The sequence below is a fragment of the Pecten maximus genome, chromosome 12 (assembly GCF_902652985.1).
Source record: "Pecten maximus chromosome 12, xPecMax1.1, whole genome shotgun sequence".
Classification (NCBI taxonomy): domain Eukaryota; kingdom Metazoa; phylum Mollusca; class Bivalvia; order Pectinida; family Pectinidae; genus Pecten; species Pecten maximus.
The window spans coordinates 18,019,853-18,046,662 of NC_047026.1; the positions used below are offsets into that span (position 1 = coordinate 18,019,853).

At 36.2% G+C, this 26,810-nt stretch overlaps 1 protein-coding gene across 1 annotated transcript; it reads left to right on the plus strand.

The window, feature by feature from the left end:
* The first annotated feature begins 68 nt into the window (after positions 1-68).
* Positions 69-14,017, plus strand: LOC117339388 (protein MAK16 homolog). The gene is made up of 10 exons (XM_033900950.1): positions 69-178; positions 1,716-1,762; positions 2,433-2,542; positions 3,034-3,166; positions 3,464-3,547; positions 4,022-4,076; positions 4,827-4,901; positions 11,959-12,111; positions 13,420-13,485; positions 13,816-14,017. The coding sequence occupies exons 1-10, from the start codon at positions 164-166 to the stop codon at positions 13,987-13,989; spliced, it is 912 nt and encodes a 303-aa protein (XP_033756841.1). The 5' UTR covers positions 69-163; the 3' UTR covers positions 13,990-14,017.
* The last annotated feature ends 12,793 nt before the right edge of the window (positions 14,018-26,810 follow it).

The following is a 26,810-nucleotide window of genomic DNA, read 5'->3' on the forward strand; positions in this document are numbered from 1 at the left end:
TTTTTACCGGGATGAGAAATTATTTTATATTGATTTACATGCAAAACGTTACACATATTTCCGGAACCAATAAATCCGGATTCGTCCGAAATATTAGTATCTTTCAATATGTCTGCGCCCTGGTAAAAAGCGTGGTCTACTTGGACAAGTTATTGAGATAATCATGCAAAACGACGAGGTTTGTTCATTGATCATCTCATGATCGTAGGTTTTTGATATATTAAGTAGTTAATGATCTTCGGTAAGCGTTATTTAATACTTATATATCAGCATTTTATAAGATTCATTGATTTCATAAACAGCTCTTCTTCTTTATTGGTGAGACCTCCGTCAAAAATGACGATTACGGTCACTTGATGGTTGGATGCTGTTAAAAGAAAAAAAAAGTGAGGGGTTTTGGGTACAGTGAGAGTTTTTCTTTTCTTTTTATTAATTAATTTTAATGGAAACTATAAGATAAAAACATGAGGGTGTGTTTACGGTGTGTGTTTGAGATCATCAAGGGCTGCATTGTGTATATGGGTAATGTGCCTTGAAGATCTCTAGTGTAGTGCATTGTACTGCTGCCACCGGGAGGAGGTTCCATTGTGTTATTGTGTGTGGGAAAAAGGAGTATTTGTATGTGTCATTGGTGGCAGATAGGTGTCTGAAGGTGTAGGGGTGTGTTTGCCTTGTCCTAGGGTCTGCTGGGTGCATGGGTCTATTGCGACATGATGGTGAATGATTTTGTATAATAGTAAAAGTCTGGTCTTGAGTCTGCGTTTTTGAAGTGTGGGCCAGTTGAGTTTGTCCATCATGTACTGAACTTGTGTTGTGGTATCTGTTTTGTACGTATCGTGCTGCTCTGCGTTGAATTTTTTCTATTTGGTTGATTTGGTTTGTGTTGTGCGGGTCCCATATGGAAGAGCAGTATTCCAGTTTGGGTCTCACTAGGGCTTTGTATGCATGTTCTTTTATATGTTGTGAGTTTATTTTCAGGTTGCGTTTTAGGAAGCCTAGTGATCTGTTGGCATTTGCAGTGATGTTGTTGATGTGTGTATCCCATTTGAGATTTTTCTGTAATGTACGTAACACGTGAGTCCTAGATATTTGCTGGCGTCGACTTGTTGCAGTGTGTGGTCGTGCAGTTTGTAGTTGTATGTTGTTTTGGTGCGTTTGTTTGAAGTGGATATGATATTGCATTTGTTTGGGTTAAATTTCATGAGCCAGTCTTGTTCCCACTGTCCTGCTGTGTTTATGTCTTGTTGTAATTTGTGTGCGTCGTCTATGTTGTGGATTGTCTTGTAGATGATCATCAGATGCTATCGTCGGCGAAGAGTCTGAGAGTGCTGTGTTTGATGTAGTCTGGTAGGTCGTTGATGTATATGAGGAAGAGTATGGGGCCCAAGCAGGTTCCTTGAGGTACTCCTGAAGTGACTTGGACTTTGTCCGATTATTTCCCTTCAAGTAATACTGTTTGGGTGCTGTGTGTTAGAAAGTCTGTAATCCATGTTGAGTGTGTTCCCTGTAACTCCGTAGTATTTGAGTTTGTACTGGAGGCGTTTGTGTGGGACTTTGTCAAATGCTTTGGCTACTGTCAAATGCTTTGGCTACTGTCCAATGCAATGATACATTATATATAATTATTATATATTAGTCTGTCTGTTCTATTTTGGCCCTTCCTGCTTTATTTTGTAATTTTCATTCTAATCACTGGATATTGTTAACACTTTCAGGTAATTTGGGGTATTATCAACGGAACGTTTTGTTCTTTCAAAGTCAGGTGAGTAGTATTAAACACGTTCATGATCATCATTCAAATATATATATATATTTGTTTAATTAATTACATATATATTAATTATGTTAATTTTTGTGGTGTTTAACTGAAGCCCAACGTTATTTGGCTCGATGCATTCTCGATTTACATACAATTTATGTACATTTGAATGAAGACTGTAACCAAGAAGCCATACACATGTGTCTTACAATGTATATCTATTGTACGTTCTAGTGTAGCCGAGTTTCCTCTGGCCCTGACGACACTATGTCTGGTGTCAGGGTCAGAGGAAACTCGGGCTAGTTCTACAGTAAACAATATAAATGTACACAACTTTGTCATGAAAAACTGAGAGGTTTTTGGTTACATGTATGATTTCGGACATAAAACTGATCCAATTGCTAGACTGATGTCTTTCCTTTGATGGTTACACAGAAGCTACATCAATTACCCCTAGTCTGTTATACCTTTATACTAAGATAAACATTTCCTTTTATCTGGTAATGCGCAGGTGTTAACCACATCTCTTTACATTATGCGAAAATAACATTATAACTAGGCGAAACAGCTTAGTTTACGCTGCATAAACACAACAATAAAAAAGCACAATATATTTCAACAGAGATTCAAAAGTAAGTTATAAAATCATCAAATAATTTTGATTTATTTTCAGGACAAAAGCTCAGAAGTTTTGCAGGAATGAATATAATCTGACAGGAATTTGTAACAGATCATCATGTCCATTGGCCAACAGTCAGTATGCAACAGTACGGGAGGAGAAAGGTAACAACTATAGACCCTTTAGTGTATATCAAAGATAATTCTACCCTCACAATAAAGGTTTTTATATTTCAGTAGTTTTTTGGATGAAGATAATTTAGACCTAGACACATGCTTCTCCTGTGGAAATTTGTGTAAACTTGATATCTCTTACTATTAGTAATCCTACAAAAATTACTGCCTAGTTCTACAAACTGTAATAACTTTCACCATTCAACCATGGCCAAGGCAATATAGACTTAACTGCCTTGTAATCAGTCCAAATGATCTTGTCAACCTTTTATTTACGTGGGTAGATATCTAAAAGCATGTTAATGAAGTCGCCAGATTGCCCGACAGTAGCAATGCCTTTGTTCATGAAAAATAAAGTTTTGGTTGGGGGAAAAAACTGAATAATTTGATATGACATTCAGGAAAGGAACTTCCATGGGTATTTCATATCCTTATCATGTACATGTATAACAAAGTCCCTTCACCATTTTTTTCCTGTCTAGGCATATGTTACCTGTATATGAAAACAGTTGAGAGAGCGGCATTCCCAGCTCGTATGTGGGAAAAAGTCAAACTGTCAAGGAACTATGAAAAGGCGATTGAACAAATTAATGAAAATTTGATTTACTGGCCAAAGTAAGTTTTTAAAATATATTTTTTTGTCAGTTTATAGTAAAATGTATATGATTATAAGTAAATGTATGACAGGTATCCATTTTCTTGTAAGTTGTTCGCATTACAGATTTGACCATGTAATTTGTCTAACATTAAGTTAATGATCAATTTCAAAAATGTATGTTCCAATATACAATAACTATTACACATTGCATTTCTACAATAAAAACACCAAACCAACTATAGGTAGCTGTTTTAAAAAAGATACATTATTATAATACAAACTCCTTCATCTTGATTATCTTTGTTTTTTTGCAGATTTGTGAAACACAAATGTAAACAGAGATTCACCAAAATAACACAGTACTTGATCAGAATACGTAAACTGACACTGAAGAGACAGTAAGTTATCTCAGGTTGTCTACTGTGTGTCTAGTAATGACTGGATAAATAAGCTAGATTGAGGCTCAAACTTTGTTCATAGCTACACTATTTTTACATAGGTTTTTACAAAATGTCTGACATTAGTTTAACATTTCTTAAGCTTTGTTACTATTAATCAATTTAATTTCTGTTTGGTTGTTTGACTTGGCACAGTAATACAATAATAATCATGATTTTAGTAGTCCCTCTCAAGGAACCAGGATGGATTCCATTTTGTCCATCTACCCCTCCATCCGTCCACTCTTTAGCTTGTTCAAGCTTTATCTCATACACTTCTTGTCACTGGAACTTCATACTTGGGGCTAAGTTCACCTTGGTGAGGTGCATGTTGGGTATCAAAAGTAGGTCACTTTGACGTTTGACCTACAACCATTGAGTGAATATATATGTAGCCATCAGTATTACCATTGAATTGTAAATGTTCTTTTCCAGAAACAAGCTTGTACCTTTGAGCAGGAAGGTTGAAAAGAGAGAAAGAAGGAAAGAGGTATGCTTAAATTTTTTTTACCATACAGGTCATACTGAATGTTTTGTTTAAGAAACTTCATTAACTTAATGAATTTTATTGAACTGTTTTGTTATATAAAAAATGTATTTAAATTCTATTGATTATTGAATTTTCTACCACAATACCCTGTGTTATTCAACTCTCAGACCATCAGTTAATCATTACAGCTGTTGATTAACAATCTGTTTATACCACACGTGGTATAAACTCTGTACGCATTTTGATTGGCTAACACGGTGAACTTTGACCCAAGCTGTAATTGTTATTGACGTCATCAATAATCTAATGACGTCACATCACCGGGTCCCGGACGTCACTGGTACACTTTATTTGCATACGCGAAATTATACTTGGCCACGTTTCCCTTTGATTCAAGACGATATTATTGTGGTAGAAACAGGTCACACGACTCAAAATTGTTGGATATGGAATTTATTTCACACTCGTAAGTTATTTTTTTAAAGTTGCAAAAAACACTCGCTAAAGCTCGTGTCTTTTGTAACTTTTAAAAAATAACTTACTCGTGTGAAATAAATTCCATATCCAACAACCACTCGTTGTGTAACCTCTATTTATATTACCTGGTACAAAGGACTAATAGTAATTATGAAAAAAAATATAGTTGTTTTGATTAGATTGACGGTTCATTGATTTGTCTCCTTAATGTAATAGATAATGTCACTGAGTGTAAGTGATGGTTATATTTCTGTTGTATGTAATGTATTTTAGGAGAAAGCATTGGTGGCAGCACAGATCGATACAAACATAGAAAAGGAACTGCTGGAGAGACTGAAGCAAGGAACAGTAAGTTATATACCGTATTTATCCTGTACTAAGCCCCGGGGCCAACACATAAACTCTGACCAACAGTAGGGAGAGACTGAAAACAAGGAACAGTAAGTTATATACCGTATTTATCCTGTACTAAGCCCCGGGGCCAACACATAAACTCTGACTAACAGTAGGGAGGGACTGAAAACAAGGAACACATGTTACAGTAAGTTATATACCATATTTATCCTGTAATAAGCCCCGGGGCCAACACAAACTCTGACCAACAGTAGGGAGAGACTGAAAACAAGGAACAGTAAGTTATATATACCATATTTATTCTGTAATAAGCCCCGGGGCCAACACATAAACTCTGACTAACAGTAGGGAGAGACTGAAAACAAGGAACAGTAAGTCATATACCATATTTATCCTGTAATAAGCCCCGGGGCCAACACATAAACTCTGACTAACAGTAGGGAGAGACTGAAAACAAGGAACAGTAAGTTATATATACCATATTTATTCTGTAATAAGCCCCGGGGCCAACACATAAACTCTGACTAACAGTAGGGAGAGACTGAAAACAAGGAACAGTAAGTCATATACCATATTTATCCTGTAATAAGCCCAGGTACCAACACATAAACTCTGACTCACAGTAGGGAGAGACTGAAAACAAGGAACAGTAAGTTATATATACCGTATTTATCCCGTAATAAGCCCCGGGGCCAACACATAAACTCTGACTAACAGTAGGGAGAGACTGAAAACAAGGAACAGTAAGTTATATACCATATTTATCCTGTAATAAGCCCAGGGACCAACACATAAACTCTGACTCACAGTAGGAAGAGACTGAAGCAGAGAACAGTAAGTTATATACTGTAAAACTCTTTACTTTATTGCAAGACAATGCAATAGTATTAGTTGGCATCCTTGTGGGACTGCAGTAGACCTCGATACACATTTTATCCACTCAGCATTAATGACATTGTACATTGACAGAAGACTGGATTATAATTCACTCCACAATATCCTGCTCATTTTAAAACTAAATTATACACTGTATACTGGCAAAAGAGTTAACATTGAGTTTGTACATTATAAGCATAATGACCTTTACATTTACATTTGAAAATTATTTTGAGATTCATTTTTAGCTCACCTGGTCCAAAGGACCAAGGTGAGCTTATGCCATACCGTTGCGTCCGTCGTCCGTCCGTCCGTCTGTTGTCTGTCGTCCGTCCGTCCGTCAACAATTGACTTCTTCTTCATAACCACACATCAGAATTTGACCAAATTTGGTCAGAAGCATCCCTAGGGGTAGGGGACTCAGAATTGTACAAATGATGGGGCTGACCCCCTGGGGGCCTGAGGGGCGGGGCCAAAAGGGGTCATTTTTGCGCTATTGATATAAACAACTTCTTCTCTGAAACCAATCAATAGCTATCACTCATATTTTCCTGGTAGCATCACTATGGGGTGGAGATTCAAAATTGTACAAATGATGGGACTGACCCCCCAGGGGCCTGAGGGGCGGGGCCAAATGTGGTCAATCTGGCTATATTGATATAAACGACTTCTTCTCTGAAACCAAGCAATGGCTATTGCTCATATTTGCCTGGTAGCATCATTATGGGGTGGGGATTCAAAATTGTACAAATGATGGGACTGACCCCCCAGGGGCCTGAGGGGCGGGGCCAAATGTGGTCAATCTGGCTATATTGATATAAACGACTTCTTCTCTGAAACCAAGCAATGGCTATTGCTCATATTTGCCTGGTAGCATCATTATGGGGTGGGGATTCAAAATTGTACAAATGATGGGGCTGACCCCCCAGGGGCCTGAGGGGTTGGGCTGAATGTGGTCAATTTGGCTATATTGATATAAACGACTTCTTCTCTGAAACCGAGCAATGCCTGTCACTCATATTTGCCTGGTAGCATCACTATGGGGCTGGGATTCAAAATTGTACAAATGATGGGACTGACCCCCCAGGGGCCTGAGGGGCGGGGCCAAATGTGGTCAATTTGGCTCTATTGATATAAACGACTTCTTCTCTGAAACCGAGCAATGGATATCGCTCATATTTGCCTGGTAGCATCACTATTGAGTGGGGACTCAAAATTGTACAAATGGTGGGGCTGACCCCCGGGGCGCTGAGGGGCGGGGCCAAACAGGGTCAATTTGACTATATTGATATAAACAACTTCTCCTCTGAAATTAAGCAATGGATATCTCACGTATTTGCTTTGTAGCACCTACTTGGGGTAGGAATTCAAAATTGTACAAATGGTGGGGCTAACCCCCTGGGTGTCTTAGGGGCGGGGCCAAAAAGGGCCTGTTTGGCTAGATTGATATAAACGACTTCTCCTCTGAAACTAAGCAATGGATATCTCAAATATTTGACTGGTAATATCCCCTTGGGGTAGAGATTCAAAATTGTACAATTGGTGGGGCTGACTGCCGGGGGGCTGAGGGGTGGGGCCAAAAGGGATCAATTTGGCTAAATTTACATTTTTAGAATTACAATCAAAACAATGTTCATGTAACCATATAAAATGCCTCTGATATATTGACATAGCAATACCAGTGGCAAATATACTTAAGCATAGTTCTTGTTTCATATCTCATGAAACCAGGTGAGCGATACAGGCCCTCTGGGCCTCTTGTATTTTTGAGGTGTCAAAATTTTCTTTGTTTTGTTCCTGGAATAGGCCTGATACCGGGAAATTTTAGCGATCATAAAATTTGGCGATTTAGTCATGAAAACATGAAAGTTAAATTTTGGCGGGTTAAAATTTGGCAATTTCCTTTTAATCTAGTGTTTTAATTTGGCGTTGAGCATTTGTATTACCTACCGGTATATATAGATAATTGGGGAAAACACTATTAAACCTTAGTGCTTAGATATTACTCTTTGTCAGAAACAGTTCACGTTGTCCTATAATTGGTGAATAAAGCCTAATGAGAAACCGACTATAGTATATTGTTCCATTGGTAAATAAACTAAATATAGCAAAATAAAACTGCTCTTTTTTCAGAAACAGACTATATATTGTCCCATTAGAGGTTAGCATAATAAAACAGCTCTTTGTCTGAAACAGGCTATAGTTCATTTTGTCCTGTTATTGGTAAATACAGTGGACCCTCGATAATCCGAACACCTTCGTTCCCAGCCCAAACCGTCCGGATTACGAGTTTTCCGGACTACCGAATTTCGTCTACCAGGTCAAAAAAAAATTGTTGTGTAAGAGTTATCTCCCTTGACTCTATACAATACGGGACGTTTTAATGACGTTTCATAAACACGTCTAATAGTCAGTCTTTTTAAAAAATAAATATAATTATGTTCTTGAAATGATTCTTGTTTTCTTTTATTTTGTAGAAACTAAAAAATAAACAATGTTTTTAAAAGAACATGTGAAGTGAAAGTTGTTTTATTTATAGCGGGCATAGGTGACCTACAAACAACACACATGGGTTACGTCCCAGAGGTTCACAAACGAGTAGAAATTACATACGTTAAATACCTGAAATGAAAGACCCACTATGTACAATGTACGTTTTTAGCTCACCTGGACCGAAGGTCCGGTGAGCTTATGCCATGGCGCAGCATCCGTCGTCCGTCCGTCCGTCCGTCGTCCGTCCGTCCGTCAACATTTGCTTCAAATCGCTACTAGTCTAAAAGTTCTTATTGGATTTTGACCAAATTTGGCCAGAAACATCCTTGGCAGAAGGGGGACATATTTTGCATAAATGGTGACTCTGACCCCAAAGGGGCCAAAGGGGCGGGGCCCATAAGGGGAAATAGAGGTAATTCCTTTAAATCACTACTTGTCATAAAGTTATGAATGGATTTGAACCCAATTTAGTCAGAAACATCCCTGGGGGAAGGGGAACAGATTTTGCATAAATGATAACTCTGACCCCCGAGGGGCCAAAGGGGCGGGGCCCAATAGGGGAAATAGAGGTAATTCCTTTAAATCGCTACTTGTCATAAAGTTATGAATGGATTTGAACCCAATTTAGTCAGAAACATCCTTGGGGGAAGGGGAACAGATTTTGCATAAATGGTGCGTCTGACCCCCAAGGGGCCAAAGGGGCGGGGCTCAATAGGGAAAATAGAGGTAATTCCTTTAAATCGCTACTTGTCATAAAGTTATGAATGGATTTGAACCCAATTTAGTCAGAAACATCCTTGGGGGAAGGGGAACAGATTTTGCATAAATGGTGTGCTGACCCCCAAGGGGCCAAAGGGGCGGGGCCCAATAGGGGAAATAGAGGTAATTCCTTTAAATCGCTACTAGTCATAAAGTTATGAATGGATTTGAACCCAATTTAGTCAGAAACATCCTTGGGGGAAGGGGAACAGATTTTGCATAAATGGTGACTCTGACCCCAAAGGGGCCAAAGGGGCGGGCCCATAAGGGGAAATAGAGGTAATTCCTTTAAATCGCTACTTGTCATAAAGTTATGAATGGATTTGAACCCAATTTAGTCAGAAACATCCTTGGGGGAAGGGGAACAGATTTTGCATAAATGGTGCGTCTGACCCCCAAGGGGCCAAAGGGGCGGGGCCCAATGGGGAAATAGAGGTAATTCCTTTAAATCGCTACTAGTCATAAAGTTATGAATGGATTTGAACCCAATTTAGTCAGAAACATCCTTGGGGGAAGGGGAACAGATTTTGCATAAATGGTGACTCTGACCCCAAAGGGGCCAAAGGGGCGGGCCCATAAGGGGAAATAGAGGTAATTCCTTTAAATCGCTACTTGTCATAAAGTTATGAATGGATTTGAACCCAATTTAGTCGGAAACATCCTTGGGGGAAGGGGAACAGATTTTGCATAAATAGTGGCTCTGACCCCTAAGGGGCCAAAGGGGCGGGGCCCAATAGGGGAAATAGGGGTAATTCCTTTAAATCGCTACTAGTCATAAAGTTATGAATGGATTTGAACCCAATTTAGTCGGAAACATCCTTGGGGGAAGGGGAACAGATTTTGCATAAATAGTGGCTCTGACCCCAAAGGGGCCAAAGGGGCAGGGCCCAATAGGGGAAATAGAGGTAATTCCTTTAAATCGCTACTAGTCATAAAGTTATGAATGCATGTTCTAAAAACAATTCTTGAGGTCATTCAGACCTTAGAGAGTGGACTTCATTAATCTTTAAAGCAGTTGGGATTACCACACTATAACCTTATATAGCATTGTTTGAGATTTACAAATAAAACAAATTGAATATGAACAATATTTTGACATTTGGTCTAATCCAACCAGGTGAGCGATACAGGCCCCATGGGCCTCTTGTTTTACGTAAATTATGAACCTGAAATGAAAGACCCGGTTTTTACAACTTACCAACAGTCTGTGTTTTTGTGTTTTTTTTTACTGTAAGTTAAAAACCTGAAATAAACGAACTGCTATGTACAATGTACGTTTGTTACGTAAATCAGAAACGTGAAATGAAAGACCCACTATGTACAACTTACCATTAGTCCATGCTTTTTTATATGATTTTTACGTAAGTATGAAGATACAATGAATAAGTTGCAATGTGTAGTTTGGTATGTTCACAGTCTTTATATAAGAAGTTATCGCATCACGTTACGCCCATTTATTCTGATTGGATAATAATAATAAAAACTATTCACAATATTGTGTGTTTTTAATCGTGTAAATAAAATTCAGACATACGCCACGTAATAATTAACATTAATTAATGTGGTGAATCGTAACTCACTTTGCTGTACCAGAAACTCCAAGCTACCTATTTAAAAGTACGCGACACCAGCGAGAACTACCCAAGCTGTCCGATAATTATTAAACCTGTATTCACTTAACAATGTGACACTTACTGAAGTAAATCGGGTATCTGACGACTTATTAGTGTGTAATTAACCCGGTTCTTGTGATCACTGCTTAATACGTAAATGTACCATGTGTGTAATTAATAACATGCATCTTTCAATGAGTCGTCATTACACGTAACGATGTTACAAGCCGATATCCTTGTTTACCCAATACAATTGTTAGTGATGTTAATTACCGATAATAAATTTATTACATGCATTTGTGATTGATTAAGTATCGTATCACATACTGTATGTTAGTGAATTAATTATTGCTAACTACGAAATAGCACTATGTAAAATAACTATAATAGATATTGTACGTCAAGTTGATAAAAGCAAGACCAGTCTACACTATAAAACCTTAATACTGTAGCATTTAGGTCGATCGTAAAGAAAAGCAATGTACCGTTATAAAAACAGAGCTACATTAATTGTAACAAAGGTAAACACCCGGGGCTATGACCTGGCAGCGGTCGCTATGACTACGCACAGTGTCAAGCGATAGTCTGTACAGCTGTCGACACGGGTGACTTGCCCGACATTTTTCTCTCCTCGTGGTGAAAAAATCGTCCGGATTATCGGGGGAAATTTACTAATGAAAAGTACTTTCCGTTCCCAAAATGGGCTCTCGGAATCGGAAACCGAATTTCCGGACTGGTGAGTACAAATAACGTTACGGAAATCCGTTCCCGTGCTATTCCGTCCGGACTGCGAGTTTTCCGGACTATCGGCGTCCGGATTATCGCGGGTCCACTGTATAGCATAATAAAACCACTCTTTGTAAATAACAGGCTATAGTATATTGTACATGTTCCATTGGTGAATATAGCATAATAGATCCATTCTTTGTCAAAAACAGCCTACATGTACTTAGTGTCCCATTGGTAAATTATAACATGATAAAACTATTCATAAAATACTGGAATGATGCATGTAGATAAAGTGGGTTGCATGCTTATTCAAATCTTTAATATTCAGTAAAATTAACAAAAAGATAAATGAATGTTTCTAGTTTCGTATCGGAAGTTAGCAATTTAACACAATCATTATTTAATTTAAACCATTTCTTCTTAAAATAATAAGTGTCAAAAAGCTTATTTTGCTTATTGAAGTTAAAGGCAAGATTGATTAAAACTTTGTAACAACTTCCTTTTCCACTTCATCAACACATTTGTCTGTTAAGTTTTTATTTGTTTTTATGAACAAATTTTAAATTGTTTTCTTTTTGTAGTATGGCGATATCTACAACTTTCCTACACATGCTTTTGACAAAGTAATGGAGAACGAAGCAGAAAGTGAGTCAGAATCTGAAACAGAGAAAGAAAAGGATGAAGAAGGGGAAGAGGAGTTGGAAGAAGATGAGGAAGTAGAGGAAGATGACGATGTAAGTTCCACCTCGTCTATATGAATAGCTGATAAATAAATCAGAAAGGATGAATTAACCCAATTGTACTGCAATATGTCATGTACATAATAATTAAAGATAACAAACACTCAAATCAACAATACAAGGCCATGGCTTTGATTACATGCTCGCACAATAGGCATGTGGCAAAATCGAATTCAATTGATCAACAACTATCAACTTATACAATTTGTACTATCAAAACTCATCATCTCGTGTGTATATTTTCTACAACCTTGTAAAATTTCCGTGACAGGATATGACTTGCATATACACCCTCCCCAAAACAAGCTTCCAGGGATGTTGTAAATCATGTCGCAGCATTTCCCGACGGATATATACCGAGACATATTATATAACCTTAAGTAGCCCACAGATAGTCTTACCTTTGATAGATTGATTTATTAATGAAATGAAATTGAGACTAGACATGAAAATAGGTGGGTTGAATTCTACTAAATTATAACCTCTTAAGGGAAAAATCATTAGCATTCCCTAGAAAACAGAGATGTGATTTAAGTTAAATGTAATTTTGTAAAGTTCAGTTTGGTTAATTTTAATGGACATGAGGGCTGGTTGATAAGTTGTGAGCCTTATATTGAAGGATTTGAATTTTGCCGGACATATTTTATTATTTTTCAGCATAATCTCCTTCAGTATCTATACACTTTTGCCAGCAGCGTTTAAGGGCCTCAATGCCACTTTTATAGAACTCCTTTTCTTGGCTGTTCAGAAAGTCATCCACTGCATTTTAGGGCTAGGGTTAGGGTGCCTGAAATAGCTGTTTTCAGTTTTGGAAATAGATGAAATTTGATGGAGTGAGATCAGGTGAATAAGGCTCAATAAATTTAAAGCCACAATCGTGAATGGCAGCCATTGCAATGACTGACTCTTTCACCGTAACCCTAACTGATTTTGTCCATTTTGCAAAAGCTGCTTGTCTTGTTTACTTTAGAGTGCTACCTCGTCAATATATACTAACCAAATGAGACCAGTCCTTAGGTACACGGTTGTATATAGTCAGAGAATAGTAGGACTTAAAAAAGAGCATCCTAGAGTACCTCCTTCAATACAAGGCTCACAAAATATCAATCAACCGGTTGACCCTCGTATACTATGTACAGGGAAACTTTTGTCACCATTTGCCATTGTTAATGGGGCCAAAAACTTGTTTTTTTTATCAGAGAACAAAAGTTTCTGGAGGTGAATTTTTTCAATTTAGAGTTGAATAATTATGATGTCTATGTTCACAGAAAATGATGACAAGTTATATTATTTGTATCGTAGGATGTTGGGGATGTGGAGTTTGTGGCTGAAGATGAGTTTGAAGAAAGTGATCTGTCAGACATGGAGGTAGGTTTCTGTCACTTCCTGAAATAAAGCTGAAGCTGTTTAAAACATGAATTTGACAACTAGACACACTTTTATGGAAAAGTCCTGTGACAAACCAGATTGTTAATCTTTTTTAATGTATTTAAGCAGTCATAAATCTTGACAGACTTTCATATATTGATACAGAACTTGAAAGTCTTTGTAAAGGCTAGCCAGGAAGTAAAATAGATAACTTGGTCCGTCCTTATTTCAAAATGAACAACACTGGCAATGAGAGTTCAGGGGAGACAACTTGTATCTCCATACCATCAATTGTGAAGACAGGGGAGCTAACTGTGTTCTACTTTACAGGATGGCGAGCGACTACAAGCTAGCAGTGATAGCAGCAGTTCGTCAGAGGACGAGAGAGCTGCAGCAGCAATGCGTAAAAAGAAACTGTTGAAACGGAAACGTGGTCGTGTGGAGATAGAATATGAACAGGAAACAGACCGACCATCAACATCTAAAGTGAAAGCAAAAACTTAAATTATGTAATAAAATATTGTTCATGTTTCTTATGCTTTTTGTTTGATGTTTAACATGGGATTCCAATTGTACAAGTGTTCTGTAATGATTGTATTATGCTACCTTCTGTCATCATTGAATGATTTGTAGTAGGATCTAAATTTGAGATATATCTTTCAAACAACAATCTTCTCAAACAACAATCTTCTCAAACAACAATCTTCCCGGTACACTGTCCCACTTTTGGTCATTAGTTGGGCGTTCACCCCAGTGAGGATGGTTATGGGTTCTGTCCCCTTGTTGTGACATACCAAGTGAAATGACAACAATATGAGACTTAAGTTGGCCTCATTTGACAGGCGTCATCCTCTAATGAGCTGATAGTGCATTGAAGAGGGACAACCACCTACCACCAATTGTACATGCATATTTAACTAATAAAACATCTATGTTGTATACAAAATTTGGAAATGATTTAGTTATGCTGCTGATTATTATTTTATAATAACAGGATGCACGTGCTGTACAGATCAGTGATATTATAGGTGCCCTCCTCATTCACGCTGTGTGTTTGGAACTGGTCGGTTCTAGCTGCTGTTACTGATTAGATTGGCAGCCTCTCGTTACTTTCCATGCCTTGTTGGCCTTCTTTTCATTCTATCTACCACGCCCGTTGACCTCCATGTCCTGTAAAGTGATTGACCATTGAATCTCTTGCATCAGACTTCTACTTACCAAACATGGATTTTCTTTTTCACATTTAAGAGTGATGTTCTGATCTGACAGATGACACTTGACTTCATTCCTTGTTTAAAACAAACCATTTACAATCGTTTATTTGTCTATGGTCTGGATTCCGTCCACGGAAGTAGCGTCCACAGTCCCTTCAGTAACACGTGCTAGATTTTAATCTGTTGTAGGACAATACGATCCTGCATTACGTCCTTAGACCTTCCATTCTTATTGTGTCACTATGTCTTCCACAGATCTATGTGTCTGCTTCCTCACGTACATTCTTCCTAAACAAAATGGGAACAAATGTGAAGAGAAACAGGTTTGCCTTGACAAATAAGTTACTCTTCTGCAATATTTCCATATTGTTTTGCTGGATAAGAAAAAAATATATATTGTATCAAGTCGGCCCACAAAACAAACACCAGTGTAAAAAAAAAAGTGAACCGAAAAAAACATGATTGGCTTCTTAGTCCTTTGAATTGAAAGTATATCAACAGTGAATTGCATCCCGAGGGTTTTCTTTGTTATGTAACTGTTGGCCTTGTAAACGATCATTTTAAGGACGCCTTTCTTATTTTTTTCATTTATTAACTATAAGTGAGATATGTCTAAACCATGGATGCCATTTTATGTATTTTTGTGACAGAGCAGTGCACACGTCAGCGATATGGCATTTATAATCGATATTGCCATATGCCTACAAAATATATAAACAACTCACAACAATACAGTAACGTGTACATTTATTGACACAGACCTATCTACTGCATTAAGATATTGCAGTAGATGTGACACGTTTGTATTTAATGTATCTACTCAGGCCACCGTTCTGTACTGGGGAGTTTTATTGTCATTGTTAATGAAGTAAACAATTATATTGTCATTTTATTGATGAATATTCACGCCAGACAATAATAGCCGTCTGACGTACCAACGCAATCACCTCCACTTACCAGGGGTTTAAATTATTTCTTCTTGTGCATTAAGCATTGTATCTTCTTTTCTGTTGTGATGAGGTCAAATAGAACATCCTCAAAGTGATACAACAGTTTCAGCACACTTTGACAAAACGTAAGAAATTTATCAAAATATAGCACGGCCTCAACACAGATAATATTCTGCAGCAGATCCACAAAGGGACGGCTGTTCTGAGGATATGATCCTGGCTGTTGTGGGGACATCAAACCTCTAAAACACAACAAAGAAAGAAACAGAAATAATCAATAAGTACGAGTAGTTTAGGCACACAAAATGGATAGAAATAACAACCTTAAACTACAACACGACAATTTACCACAGATTGAACAGAAGGATAAATAAAACTACAGCCACAAGAAACGATTTAAAATATATATCAACCTAGAAATGGCAATATATATATCAACCTAATACAAATATTAGCAGAATATGACTATCGCAACAGTGAAAATATCACCCTCAATAATAAGATACATTTCAACATCGACAATGACAAAATATAACTCGGCTCCAACAAACAATGATAAAATATTACATCTACCTCAAAAATGATGACAAAACTATACCCCAGCCTCGACAACAAATGTCAAAGTGTATCTCAAACTCAAGAATAACAAACTACAACTATCTCGACAAACAATGGCAACATTGAACAAGTAATGACTATATACCTCTAAAAATATCGACAAAATGAGCGTCTATCTCAATAAACCGTGACAAATTCACAATCGGTAATGACAAAATGCACCACAAACTCAACAAACAAAATGACAAAATACAACTAAGCTTCAACAAACATAATATATTGCTCTATATCCATAAAATATGTGGTCATCATATGCCTAATGATACATCCATATTTGGGGATCATAAATTTTATTTTCTTCAGTGTAGACCGAAACCACTATAGGTAAATACTACTAGCGATAATGCTCCATGTTATGTAAGAAATAGTATTGTTTGGTCGTAGATAGAGAATGGACAGCTTCATATACTAGTATGTCTATATGAGATGGGATAATAATTGATTTCTGGTATTGTGACTGGACTGTCAATACGAGAGGAGAGCAGGTACTGATTAATTAAATATATGTACAATATATGTATTTTAATTACTGGTATCAAACTCTAACATACAATGCACATGTTCTCGGGTTATTTAAACAACTAGATATTACTTTGCTTATAAATTAACTGAGTATAATGTTTCAGAATCAATTACCATGAAGCACGTAGCTTTCCTAATGGATGGAGTTAAGACGAAACCTTTTAAGATATGTGTTGAACCGCCAGCGAAACGCTTATATGTGCGTACGTTCTATTTTGCCCACCACCTTCCCCTTACTGCCTCCTTTCCGAAGTTGTTATCAATACCATATTACGATTTTCATAGGTACTTAACGAACATCAATTATCATTTTAAACCTCTGTTGGTCTGTGCCGTATGATCGTATTTTGTAAATTCTGCAGGGATATTCTCTGTAGAAACTCTTATATATCTGTATGAGAACTTTAAATTTGTATACATGTACTTGATATAGCGAGTTTCGACCCCATCTAAGACTTTTAACTCTTATATATCTATATGAGAACTTATTTTTTATGTACACTTGTACTTGATGTGGCAAGTTTTGACCCCCATCTAAGACGTTTAAGGAAAGAATTGTTATCTATGATGTTATATTCTTTAACATCCGTCGTTTAATATAATAAACGGCCATTTTCAATTCAACATTAAGTGTCTTTGTTCTTATTTATTTTGCTTGTAAAAGTCTTACAAGCTTGCCTTGGTGGTTGCCCTGTATAAATTATTATTATTATTATCTAAGCTTTTCGCGGAATGAGAAAATTGCGCCAGAAATGACACGGCAATTAATCAGTAATGATTTTCTTTCAATACTGTACACACGCTTATTTTCCTGGCGTAATGTTCCTAAATAACACGCTTCTGTCTCGGTCTAAGGTTTCTAAATAGCATGCTTACTTTCTCGGTCTACGGTTCCTAAATAACATGCTTACTTTCTCGGTCTAAGGTTTCTAAATAACACGCTTCTTTCTCGGCGTAATGTTCCTAAATATCATGCTTACTTTCTCGGTCTAAGGTTTCTAAATAGCATGCTTACTTTCTCCGTCTAAGGTTCCTAAATATTATCACTTTCCAATGTGTTCTAAAATACGATATTTTGTGTTTAAGGGAAGTACAAAAGGCATGCAAGTGAAAAATACAATTTAACGCAAAATTTTCACCAGATTGTAATCTGGTTATAAAACTGCATCAAACAATTGTTACATATACGACTCTTTGAACGGTGATGACAGGAGTCAAAAGGATAAAAAAATCCTGACGGAAAGATTGCATAATGAAAACTTGCCTGAACAAACGTTTAAATACTAGTATTACTTGTGGAAATTGCAACTAGAAGATGGTTATCCATAGAAATTTGTATCACAGGGCACTTCAAATAACAATAAATGAATAGAAATAATGAATACTTTTTGTTTTTATTGGATTTTCATGGAAATTTGCATCAAGAAACATAAACACCCCAATAATAATAAAAGACAAATTAAATAAATAAGTAAACAACAACATGAAGTACCTTCGAAGGGTGCATGTTGGTATATATCAAACACATAGACCTTGTCAATGCTATCTCTTGTGCTACGTAGTTTAAGCTTAAAACCATATCATAAAAACAATAAGTTACTGTAAAATCATATTATATGTATCAAGGTGTACAAATGTAAATTCGATTTGATTAAAAATATTTATCAAGTAGTTCTCAATCCAATGGTCTTGTTAATGTGTCAAAATATATATCGAGTAATCATCTAAATCGTTACAGTATCCCGCTGATTTTGTACTGGCTTATAAATTGATAAACGCTGAGCATGTATTTTTCCCCGTTAATCTACTACTTACAAAACAAAAACACAAAGTCCAGCCATTGTTTAAATCAACAAGGAAATCGATGACTGCACCTGAACGTTTAAGCTTTTCGAAATAGCAATTGAATCTTTCTGTGAAAGGTAACAATGGATTATAACATTTAAATATCAAAAGTGGGAGTGTTTCCATCAGCTATTGAGCTGTGTGTATAGATTTTCCTGTTTGACAGTCAAAATAACATTTTAATGGTATAGACATAAGATCAGATACGTAAGAGCCATATATTTACATACTTCGGGTGTCAACCCCTGAATGGCATTCCGTTCTACTGCGATAACGATTAGCGACAGATTGTCGTAGAGGGTGATTGGAATATGGCATTTTAATGTTAAAATGTTGCGGCATGTCATTACAATGGCCGATAATGGGATGATAATGTTTCTGTGTGTCCTGATTGGGGAAATGTCTGTCAGGTAATTATAGATATTCTATAGACAGGATAACGTACAGCATAAAAAAAACTTATTATATACAATGTATGTTAATTATGTCTGAACTGCATTTACTTTAAATTGAATATAAATTAATAGAACTCAATCATTTAGCAAATTACATTGTCCAGTGTGACGATACCGCATTGACAGGCTAACACAAGATATCAAGACATTTAATTAAACGTAATTATCCATATACATTAAATGCATAAAGAACGAAATTAAACGTAAATATCCATATACATTAATTGCATAAGAAAACGAAATTAAACGTAAATATCGATATCCATTAATTGCATAAGAAAACGAAATTAAACGTAAATATCCATATCCATTAATTGCATAAGAAAACGAAATTAAACGTAAATATCCATATACATTAATTGCATAAAAAATCGAAATAAAAACAATCAACAAAATTACTTTGCATTTTTAGATTCCTGAAAAAGTACAAGGAGAATAAGACCAGGTGTTTCGGAAGAGTACGCGTCTTCTGCTTCATCAACAACACCCGGCATACAAATCTAGGTCACGACAACACCCAGCATACAAATCTAGGTCACGACAACAGCCGGCATACAAATCTACGTCACGGCGACACCCGCCATACAAATCTAGGTCAAATCCGGGTTCAGTAACCACATTATTTGAGAGTTAAGGTGTCGGCAAGGGAACCACTAGGCGAATAAAAGCATATGACATCATATCATATAATTTACTGAATGTAACTTAAATGAAAAATTAACATAAATTGGCATTACAATCATTGAACAAATTACATTTTTTTGGTTTGATTCAACCATATTTAGAATAAATAATATATAACAATAATTATATTTGATTGATATATTCGCTGTATACCCCTATATCAGTGACAAAATGAGTTACAGAGAATATAGATAATCGGGAACAAAGCGTTTTCACATCAAGATAAGAATTTATTATTGAATAATTATATTTCATGCATATTTATATTTCTTATTTTTACTGTATATTTTTAGTGACAGATCAAATTATATAACGCATTGGAAAACAACCTGTGTTTTCCCCATCGAGATAAAAAAAAAATGTAATCATGCCTATTACACGTATATTGATTATTTGGAATATTTGACAGATCGAGCTCTACAAAGCCTAGATAATGGTAGACATTAACTAAGATATCAACATGCTGTTTTAGCGACATTTTCCCCATCTCGACAAGCGGATTGATCGGGACACAGACTGACTGCTGCATGACATGCTTTAGATAAGGGATGCGGGGAGGTGATTGTAATTGATCTCAAAAGCTGTGTCAACGTGTCAGGTGAGGCGACACCTTCCTGGCAGATTTATGCGACATTAAGTGAGAACGTCAACAGGGCAACTATCGAGAATGGAAATTTAACTCATAAAGACAATTAAGCAATTATCATCACCACGGTTTTACAAACATGCATGCAATTTATCGATCAGATTTTTTTTTTTTTTTATTTCTTTTTTTTGTATTTTTTTTATCACACCAGATACAATTATTCCATTTGAGCGAATATATGATTTTGTATAAACCGCTCCGGGCATCGTTTGGTGTGATCAGACAAAATAATTCACAAGATAGGTTCTATATTCGATATAAAGAACAAACATTTGTGTTTAAGTGTGCCTACACCGAACGAACACAATGTTGGCACGTCAGATGAGTCATGAATGGGGAATTGTCTATATAGCTACATGTCTATGAACATATTTCCTGATAAGCTAGATTATAGATGTAACGTTTGGCTAATATGGAAAAAATAATAACCATTGAAATGTTATCTTATATTATGTATGAATGTATCGAGATGTGGCAGATGCTTGCTTTGTTTTTTGTTTTTGTTTATTTTTGTTTGTTCGTTTGTTTGTTTTTTTTTAAGATTAAGATTATCTTATTTACAACAATTGCAAAACAAGTTCTACTAGCTTACATTGATAACGTTTCTTGGCCCGGAAGGAAGCGGAAAAGGGGTCTTACTGTGGGAGGAAACTGGAGTACTCTGGGAGGGAGCAGGGGGGGAGGGGGGCGGGCAACGTGGTTATGAAGGTAGCCCCAAGGCTTTTCAAAGGTGAAAGGCAAGCTACCACTGTACCACCCGATCACAACAGCGAGATTCATTTGAGGGTGTATGTATAGGGGGACTCCAACAGACAGGGACACATGATGATGTATGTCCAGGGGAGCCAGGGAACAATTCAGCTTCAAAAGAAATGTAACAGCTTTGTGATTGGCCAGATTGATAACCAGGAGGATAGGGGGTCTAGGGTACACCGCTATGGTCATAGGAGACAAGTGTCTAGAGAATTTGCAGTGCCCAGAGACACACTCATAATAATGCATTGATTACTAATATCGACTCATAGTTATATCTCCTCTAATTCTCGGTTTTACGTTCGATCAGAAAAGAAATTCATCATCCTCGGTTTATATGAAATAAAACTTTTTATGTGTGTTTAGACGATGTTTGCGTGATTCTTTCTGGGGGAATTTAATCAGGTTTACAGATCACCTTTATGAATGGCGTGCAGGCTGCTACACCAGCCACATTCACCTGGATAGCACACATTTTAATCTGTTACTGATCACACATGGCAATGCCGATATTTCCAATTCGTTTATCAAAGTGATTTATATGCAATATATAATCATTTTATTAGGCTTGTTATCTTTTGTAACATAATGTCCACTGGAGCGTGAAACAAGTGCTAGGAAGTGTTAACTACTATACTAGGGTGTAATGTGCTGATGTGTACATGGCAGTTTTAGCAAAACATCATCCTCCATCAACTGTACTAGAAGTCCGAGATGTCCCATTCTAACGATTATTTAGTTGTTTTGTCTGTTTTATGGTGTCGGACAAGAAGATAACGCATGTTCTATTCATATATAGATTAAGTGTGATTGGTTTGGCTACAAATGTTGTCTTCTAATTTGCATTGGAGTGGGATCAACCTTAGCGTCTCAACGTATACATACAAGCAGCTCCTATGTTATAGAGGAGAGACGCTTGTTGTGAACCCCTTATCAGCTCATCCATTGTTGTCACAGTGATATGGTGCTACGTAGCTATTTACTCCTGTCAATCCTTTCAATATGGTGTAACTTTGGTAAATATCTTTTGCTGTCTGTTATTAATATCTGGTGTCCCATATCTTGTCATCTCCTTTTCGCTCGGTATCCTATCTGAGTCAAATGCTGTTTGTCCTTTTGGTTTGTTGTCCCCTCGCTGTCCATTGTTGTTTGTCCGTTTAGTTCGTTGTCCCCTCGCGCCCATTGTTGTTTGTCCGTTTGGTTTGTTGTCCCCTCGCGCCCATTGTTGTTTGTCCGTTTGGTTTGTTGTCCCCTCGCTGTCCGTTGTCGTTCATCATATCGATTTAATGCCCATTGTTGTCTGTTACTGTCTTTTAATCATGCTCCCTTTTAATTTAAATTTTAACCTAGTAGATCAACATGTATTTTTCATCTTTGCATGTCGGTGCACGTGAATGCTGTGTTAATTGTAGTTGGTATATTGACTGATGTTCCCGAGTATAACTATGCTATTTCATCAGACTCTGACATGTAGTCAGCATTTCCTGCAGTTTCCTGTAACTTTATTTGGTTTACTTAATGTAAAGTAACCCATTACGAAATGCTATACTCAATAAGTATTAGGGAAAACAAATTGAAAAGGATCTTTTTATACCGAGATGGTTTTATGTGTAAAACCGGTTAGGTAATTACTGAATTGATGATTGATTTCTCGTTCCAACAGCAAGTGTTTAGTATCGTAAAGGCATACCTTACAGTATTAAACGATGTTGAATATATTTATAAAATACATATGTCTCCTACCTTTGATGCAATAAATGAATGATGTTTACAACACCTTTCCAATCTATGAGAAAATATTTGAATTTTATATGAAATTAGTTACTTGTAAGTGTGTTTATTGTGCTTTAAAATCTTAAGAAGGATGTCCTTTTGAATATACATGGGCGTCTGTAAAGTGGAAAACCCTGTAGCTGAACATCCTGGCTGTTATCAGGCCTATTATGATGGTGTCCTATACCGATGTTTTGTAGAGTTGCCCTGAACATGTTAATATCACTATCACAGTTGAAATTAACAGCAGTGTAAATGTATCCAGCGTTCTCGTCGTCATTGTTTTTGTTTACAATATGTTTACTTTACTCACCTGACACGATAGAATGAGTGTTTGTTCTGTTCTAGGACATTGTTTAGTCTGTGCTATTAAAACCTCTGATGTTATATATCAACCTTTGATGTTGTTCCAGTGACTCTAACCATTGTCACTCAATGATCGACCGGTTTAAACATTGGTAATTTAGATTCAATTTGTTTTGTGAAGGAATTCATTATAAGGAAGTGATATGGCCCCGATTTCATTAATATTCCTTGAATTAAATTTTCTAGGGAAAATGTTATTGAATTTAAGGGAATCATAGTTAAAGACCTTTCTTTAAAACCTCTTATGCTTTCAATAGAAAAAAATAGGATATTGGTGAATCAGGGGCCTGTTAAAGCAAAACAAAAAAGTTTGTCCCGAGTACTTTGCATAATGTATTTTACTGTTAGATTCATACTATCGACCTGGGGTAGTCTTTCGGAGAGACTACCTTCTAGGACTATCGCGACTTGTTTTCTGCAAAGGTAGTTCCACTGCCTATCATGATTTTTCTTTTTTTTTCTTGAATACACAATACAAAGAATGTGACAGTTTGCATTTCTCAATCGTAACATGATTTAGAAAATGTGATATTTTTTTTGTAAAACATCACCATACTCCAGTGCTATTCATACTGCTCAAGTAAAATTCCTAAAAATAAGTACTGAACAAGAACTGATTGAAACGTTTGAAATAAGGCTATTGATAATCAAACGTATTAACGGATAATGTATGAAAATAGTGACAAAGCACAAAGTATTGTACACCTTTCTAAACATTGAGAGTTAGATGGCGTAGAACCAATTAAGTATTCTTTGCATTCCTGTCCTATCATTCTCACAGGATTGCAGACATATTTAATAACGCACGTTAATACGTCACAATTAAATCATCTACAATCCTGCGAGAATTATAGGTCAATAAAGAAGACCGTTCAATGCTTATTATTCCATTTCAAAAGTTCAGATTTTTGTTATAATCAACCTGTAACAAGCGTTATCGTATTCCGGAGTTAAATTCCGCGCTGTCACGTACTGTTATGACGTCATGATTCCACGCGGTCGTTCCCGACAGAAAATATAGTTCGTGGAAAGTAAACAAAATATCTTCAATTCAAGTTTAACATTTGAATATATTCCAGGATACTCGACCTTTACACAGCAGATCTTAATAAACTGTTGCAAGTTCCTTAGCTATTTGTTTTCATTCCGGAAGCACGAATTTAGTGACGACGTCACAAGCATTGTTCTTCACATTACTACACCTATGGGGATTACGTGAGAATTATGGTCTGGTGATTTTTGTTCTTGTGTGGTAAACTTATATAGTGGACATGCAGAGCGAATGGAAATGTTAATAACAATACATCATAATAAAGCTGTTCTGTCCTATTAGGACATGTCGGTGACGCTAAGGTCCTAAAGTTATGATATCCAGGTGACCTAAAACTCAAAATAGGCCAAACGAAATGTCTCAATCTGCATGGGGTGGTGCAATAGGCCCGATATTTAATAAATTTAAGAATTTTCAATATTGAATTATGAAAGAAAGTCTTATACGGCAGGTTCACATAGCACATATGGTTGTTTAATTAAACTAATGGTATAAATACAAATTAAACTTTGTTTAATGTCATTTATGTATGTTCCACTTTATCATGTCATTTATATTATGGATTATTCCATTCGTAATTATTTCAAGTTTTTGTGCATCATATGGATGCTGACCATTTTAGAATTTGAAGTGAGGTGATTGGCTAAGGATGCAGAGTTAGTCTGCTTCTATTTATAGCTCCTATATAAGTACAGGGCCACTGGTCGCAGAGGTCAGAGGCCGCTGAGATATGGAGGAACAAGGTCTGTACACGTTTGTTTATTTCTATAATTAGTGTTTACTAATTATAGTTTAGCTGGAAGCTCTATATCTTTTCCCACCACCTCCCCTTCAATCCACCTAGATCCATGGGGCGTTTTGCATATCCCCATCTTAGACTTTATGTAACAATGTATGTAAACATATTTTTTGATGGGCGTTTTGTATATCCCCATCTTAGACTTGATGTAACAATGTATGTAAAATGTATATATACATTATTGATATCCTTACGTCGTTAATAAAACGGCCTTATTTCAATTCAATTTGGTGTTTGTTAATTTATTATGTGTTACAAGTCTAACAAGCTTGCCATGGGAATAGAGGAATCATCTATAAATATATGTATGTGTATAAATCCTAACAAACATTCTTAAATATAAATTTAGAAAGTGGAAAAAATGAGTACATGACAACGCATGATTAATGACATGATTGCCATTAATTCTGAACTATATTAGAAGACTATTTGGCAGATAAACGTCCTTGTTACATCATTGTGAAGAGTTGAGGATTCAGTAGAAAATGCCCTTCAATTCCGGTGCCATAAACATCCCAAAGTACACTAGATGTAATTACTCATTTCAATGAACCTTCATTATAACAACTAATAGAAGCTTGTAAAAGATGCCTAGAACAGAATTTGATTAATGTTGATAGTTTATGTAAAAGGGATCGATTAGCAATTCAATGCTTCATCAGCGCTAGTGTTACCTGGACAATCGATAACATCTCCAATATATGCGTGGTAGCGTGTTGTCAACAGTTGAGTCGGTGATTGTTTTCGAAGCCCATGACCACTAGAAGTGTGTCTTACAAGAGGATACTGAATTACCTCGTTTGAATTTCGTTAGTTCATCGTCAGGATTACTTTACAGTAAAACATTGTGGAATTAATTTGATAAAATAGTTTTAATTGATTATTTAAGTGATTTTAAATCTGTGATTATCTTCAATGTGAAGCAATGATTTTTTTTCTTTCAAGAAAAATGTGATGATATGCTGAAGTGTCAAAGACGAACATGGATTGTTAACTAAATGTGACCAAAGACTAACAGTAAAAACAAGGTTACAAAACGGTTGGTATCGACGTAATTTTTACATGCACTATTTTTGTTCTTATTTTCACTTTTTAACAATTCTATATAAAGGTTTTAAGACATAAATTGCGATAATCAAAACATATCTGCTATATCTAAACTTTCTATGAAGAATTAATTTTTTTAACTATGTTTGTACTTTTTGTATCATTAATGTAACGAATGCATATAAGTGAGTTGAGTCTGTTTCAGAAACAAATTCCAAAAACGCAGTTTATTATACACAATGTATTATTTCAACAACACTTATTTTTATCACATAATCCTCCTATTAACCGCCGAGATCTGTCATGGAATAACGTTGTATATGTCACTAGTATAATATACCATGTGGCGTTCTTAACTGGCCATGCCATTCAAAAATCGATTTTGACGTCATGATATAGACAATGACGTGACGTCATGAATTGTTTGATCAAGCGTTCTACAATTCGACTCTGAAACCTGTCAAAATGGAATTTTACCCAATTGTCTTATAAAAGAAGTATCTTATATGTGTTTTCATTTCATATAAGATTGTTTAAAACCCGTCTCGAACTTTTAATTTTTGTTCGGAAAACAAAACTTCTAAGACTCGTTTCATTAAATC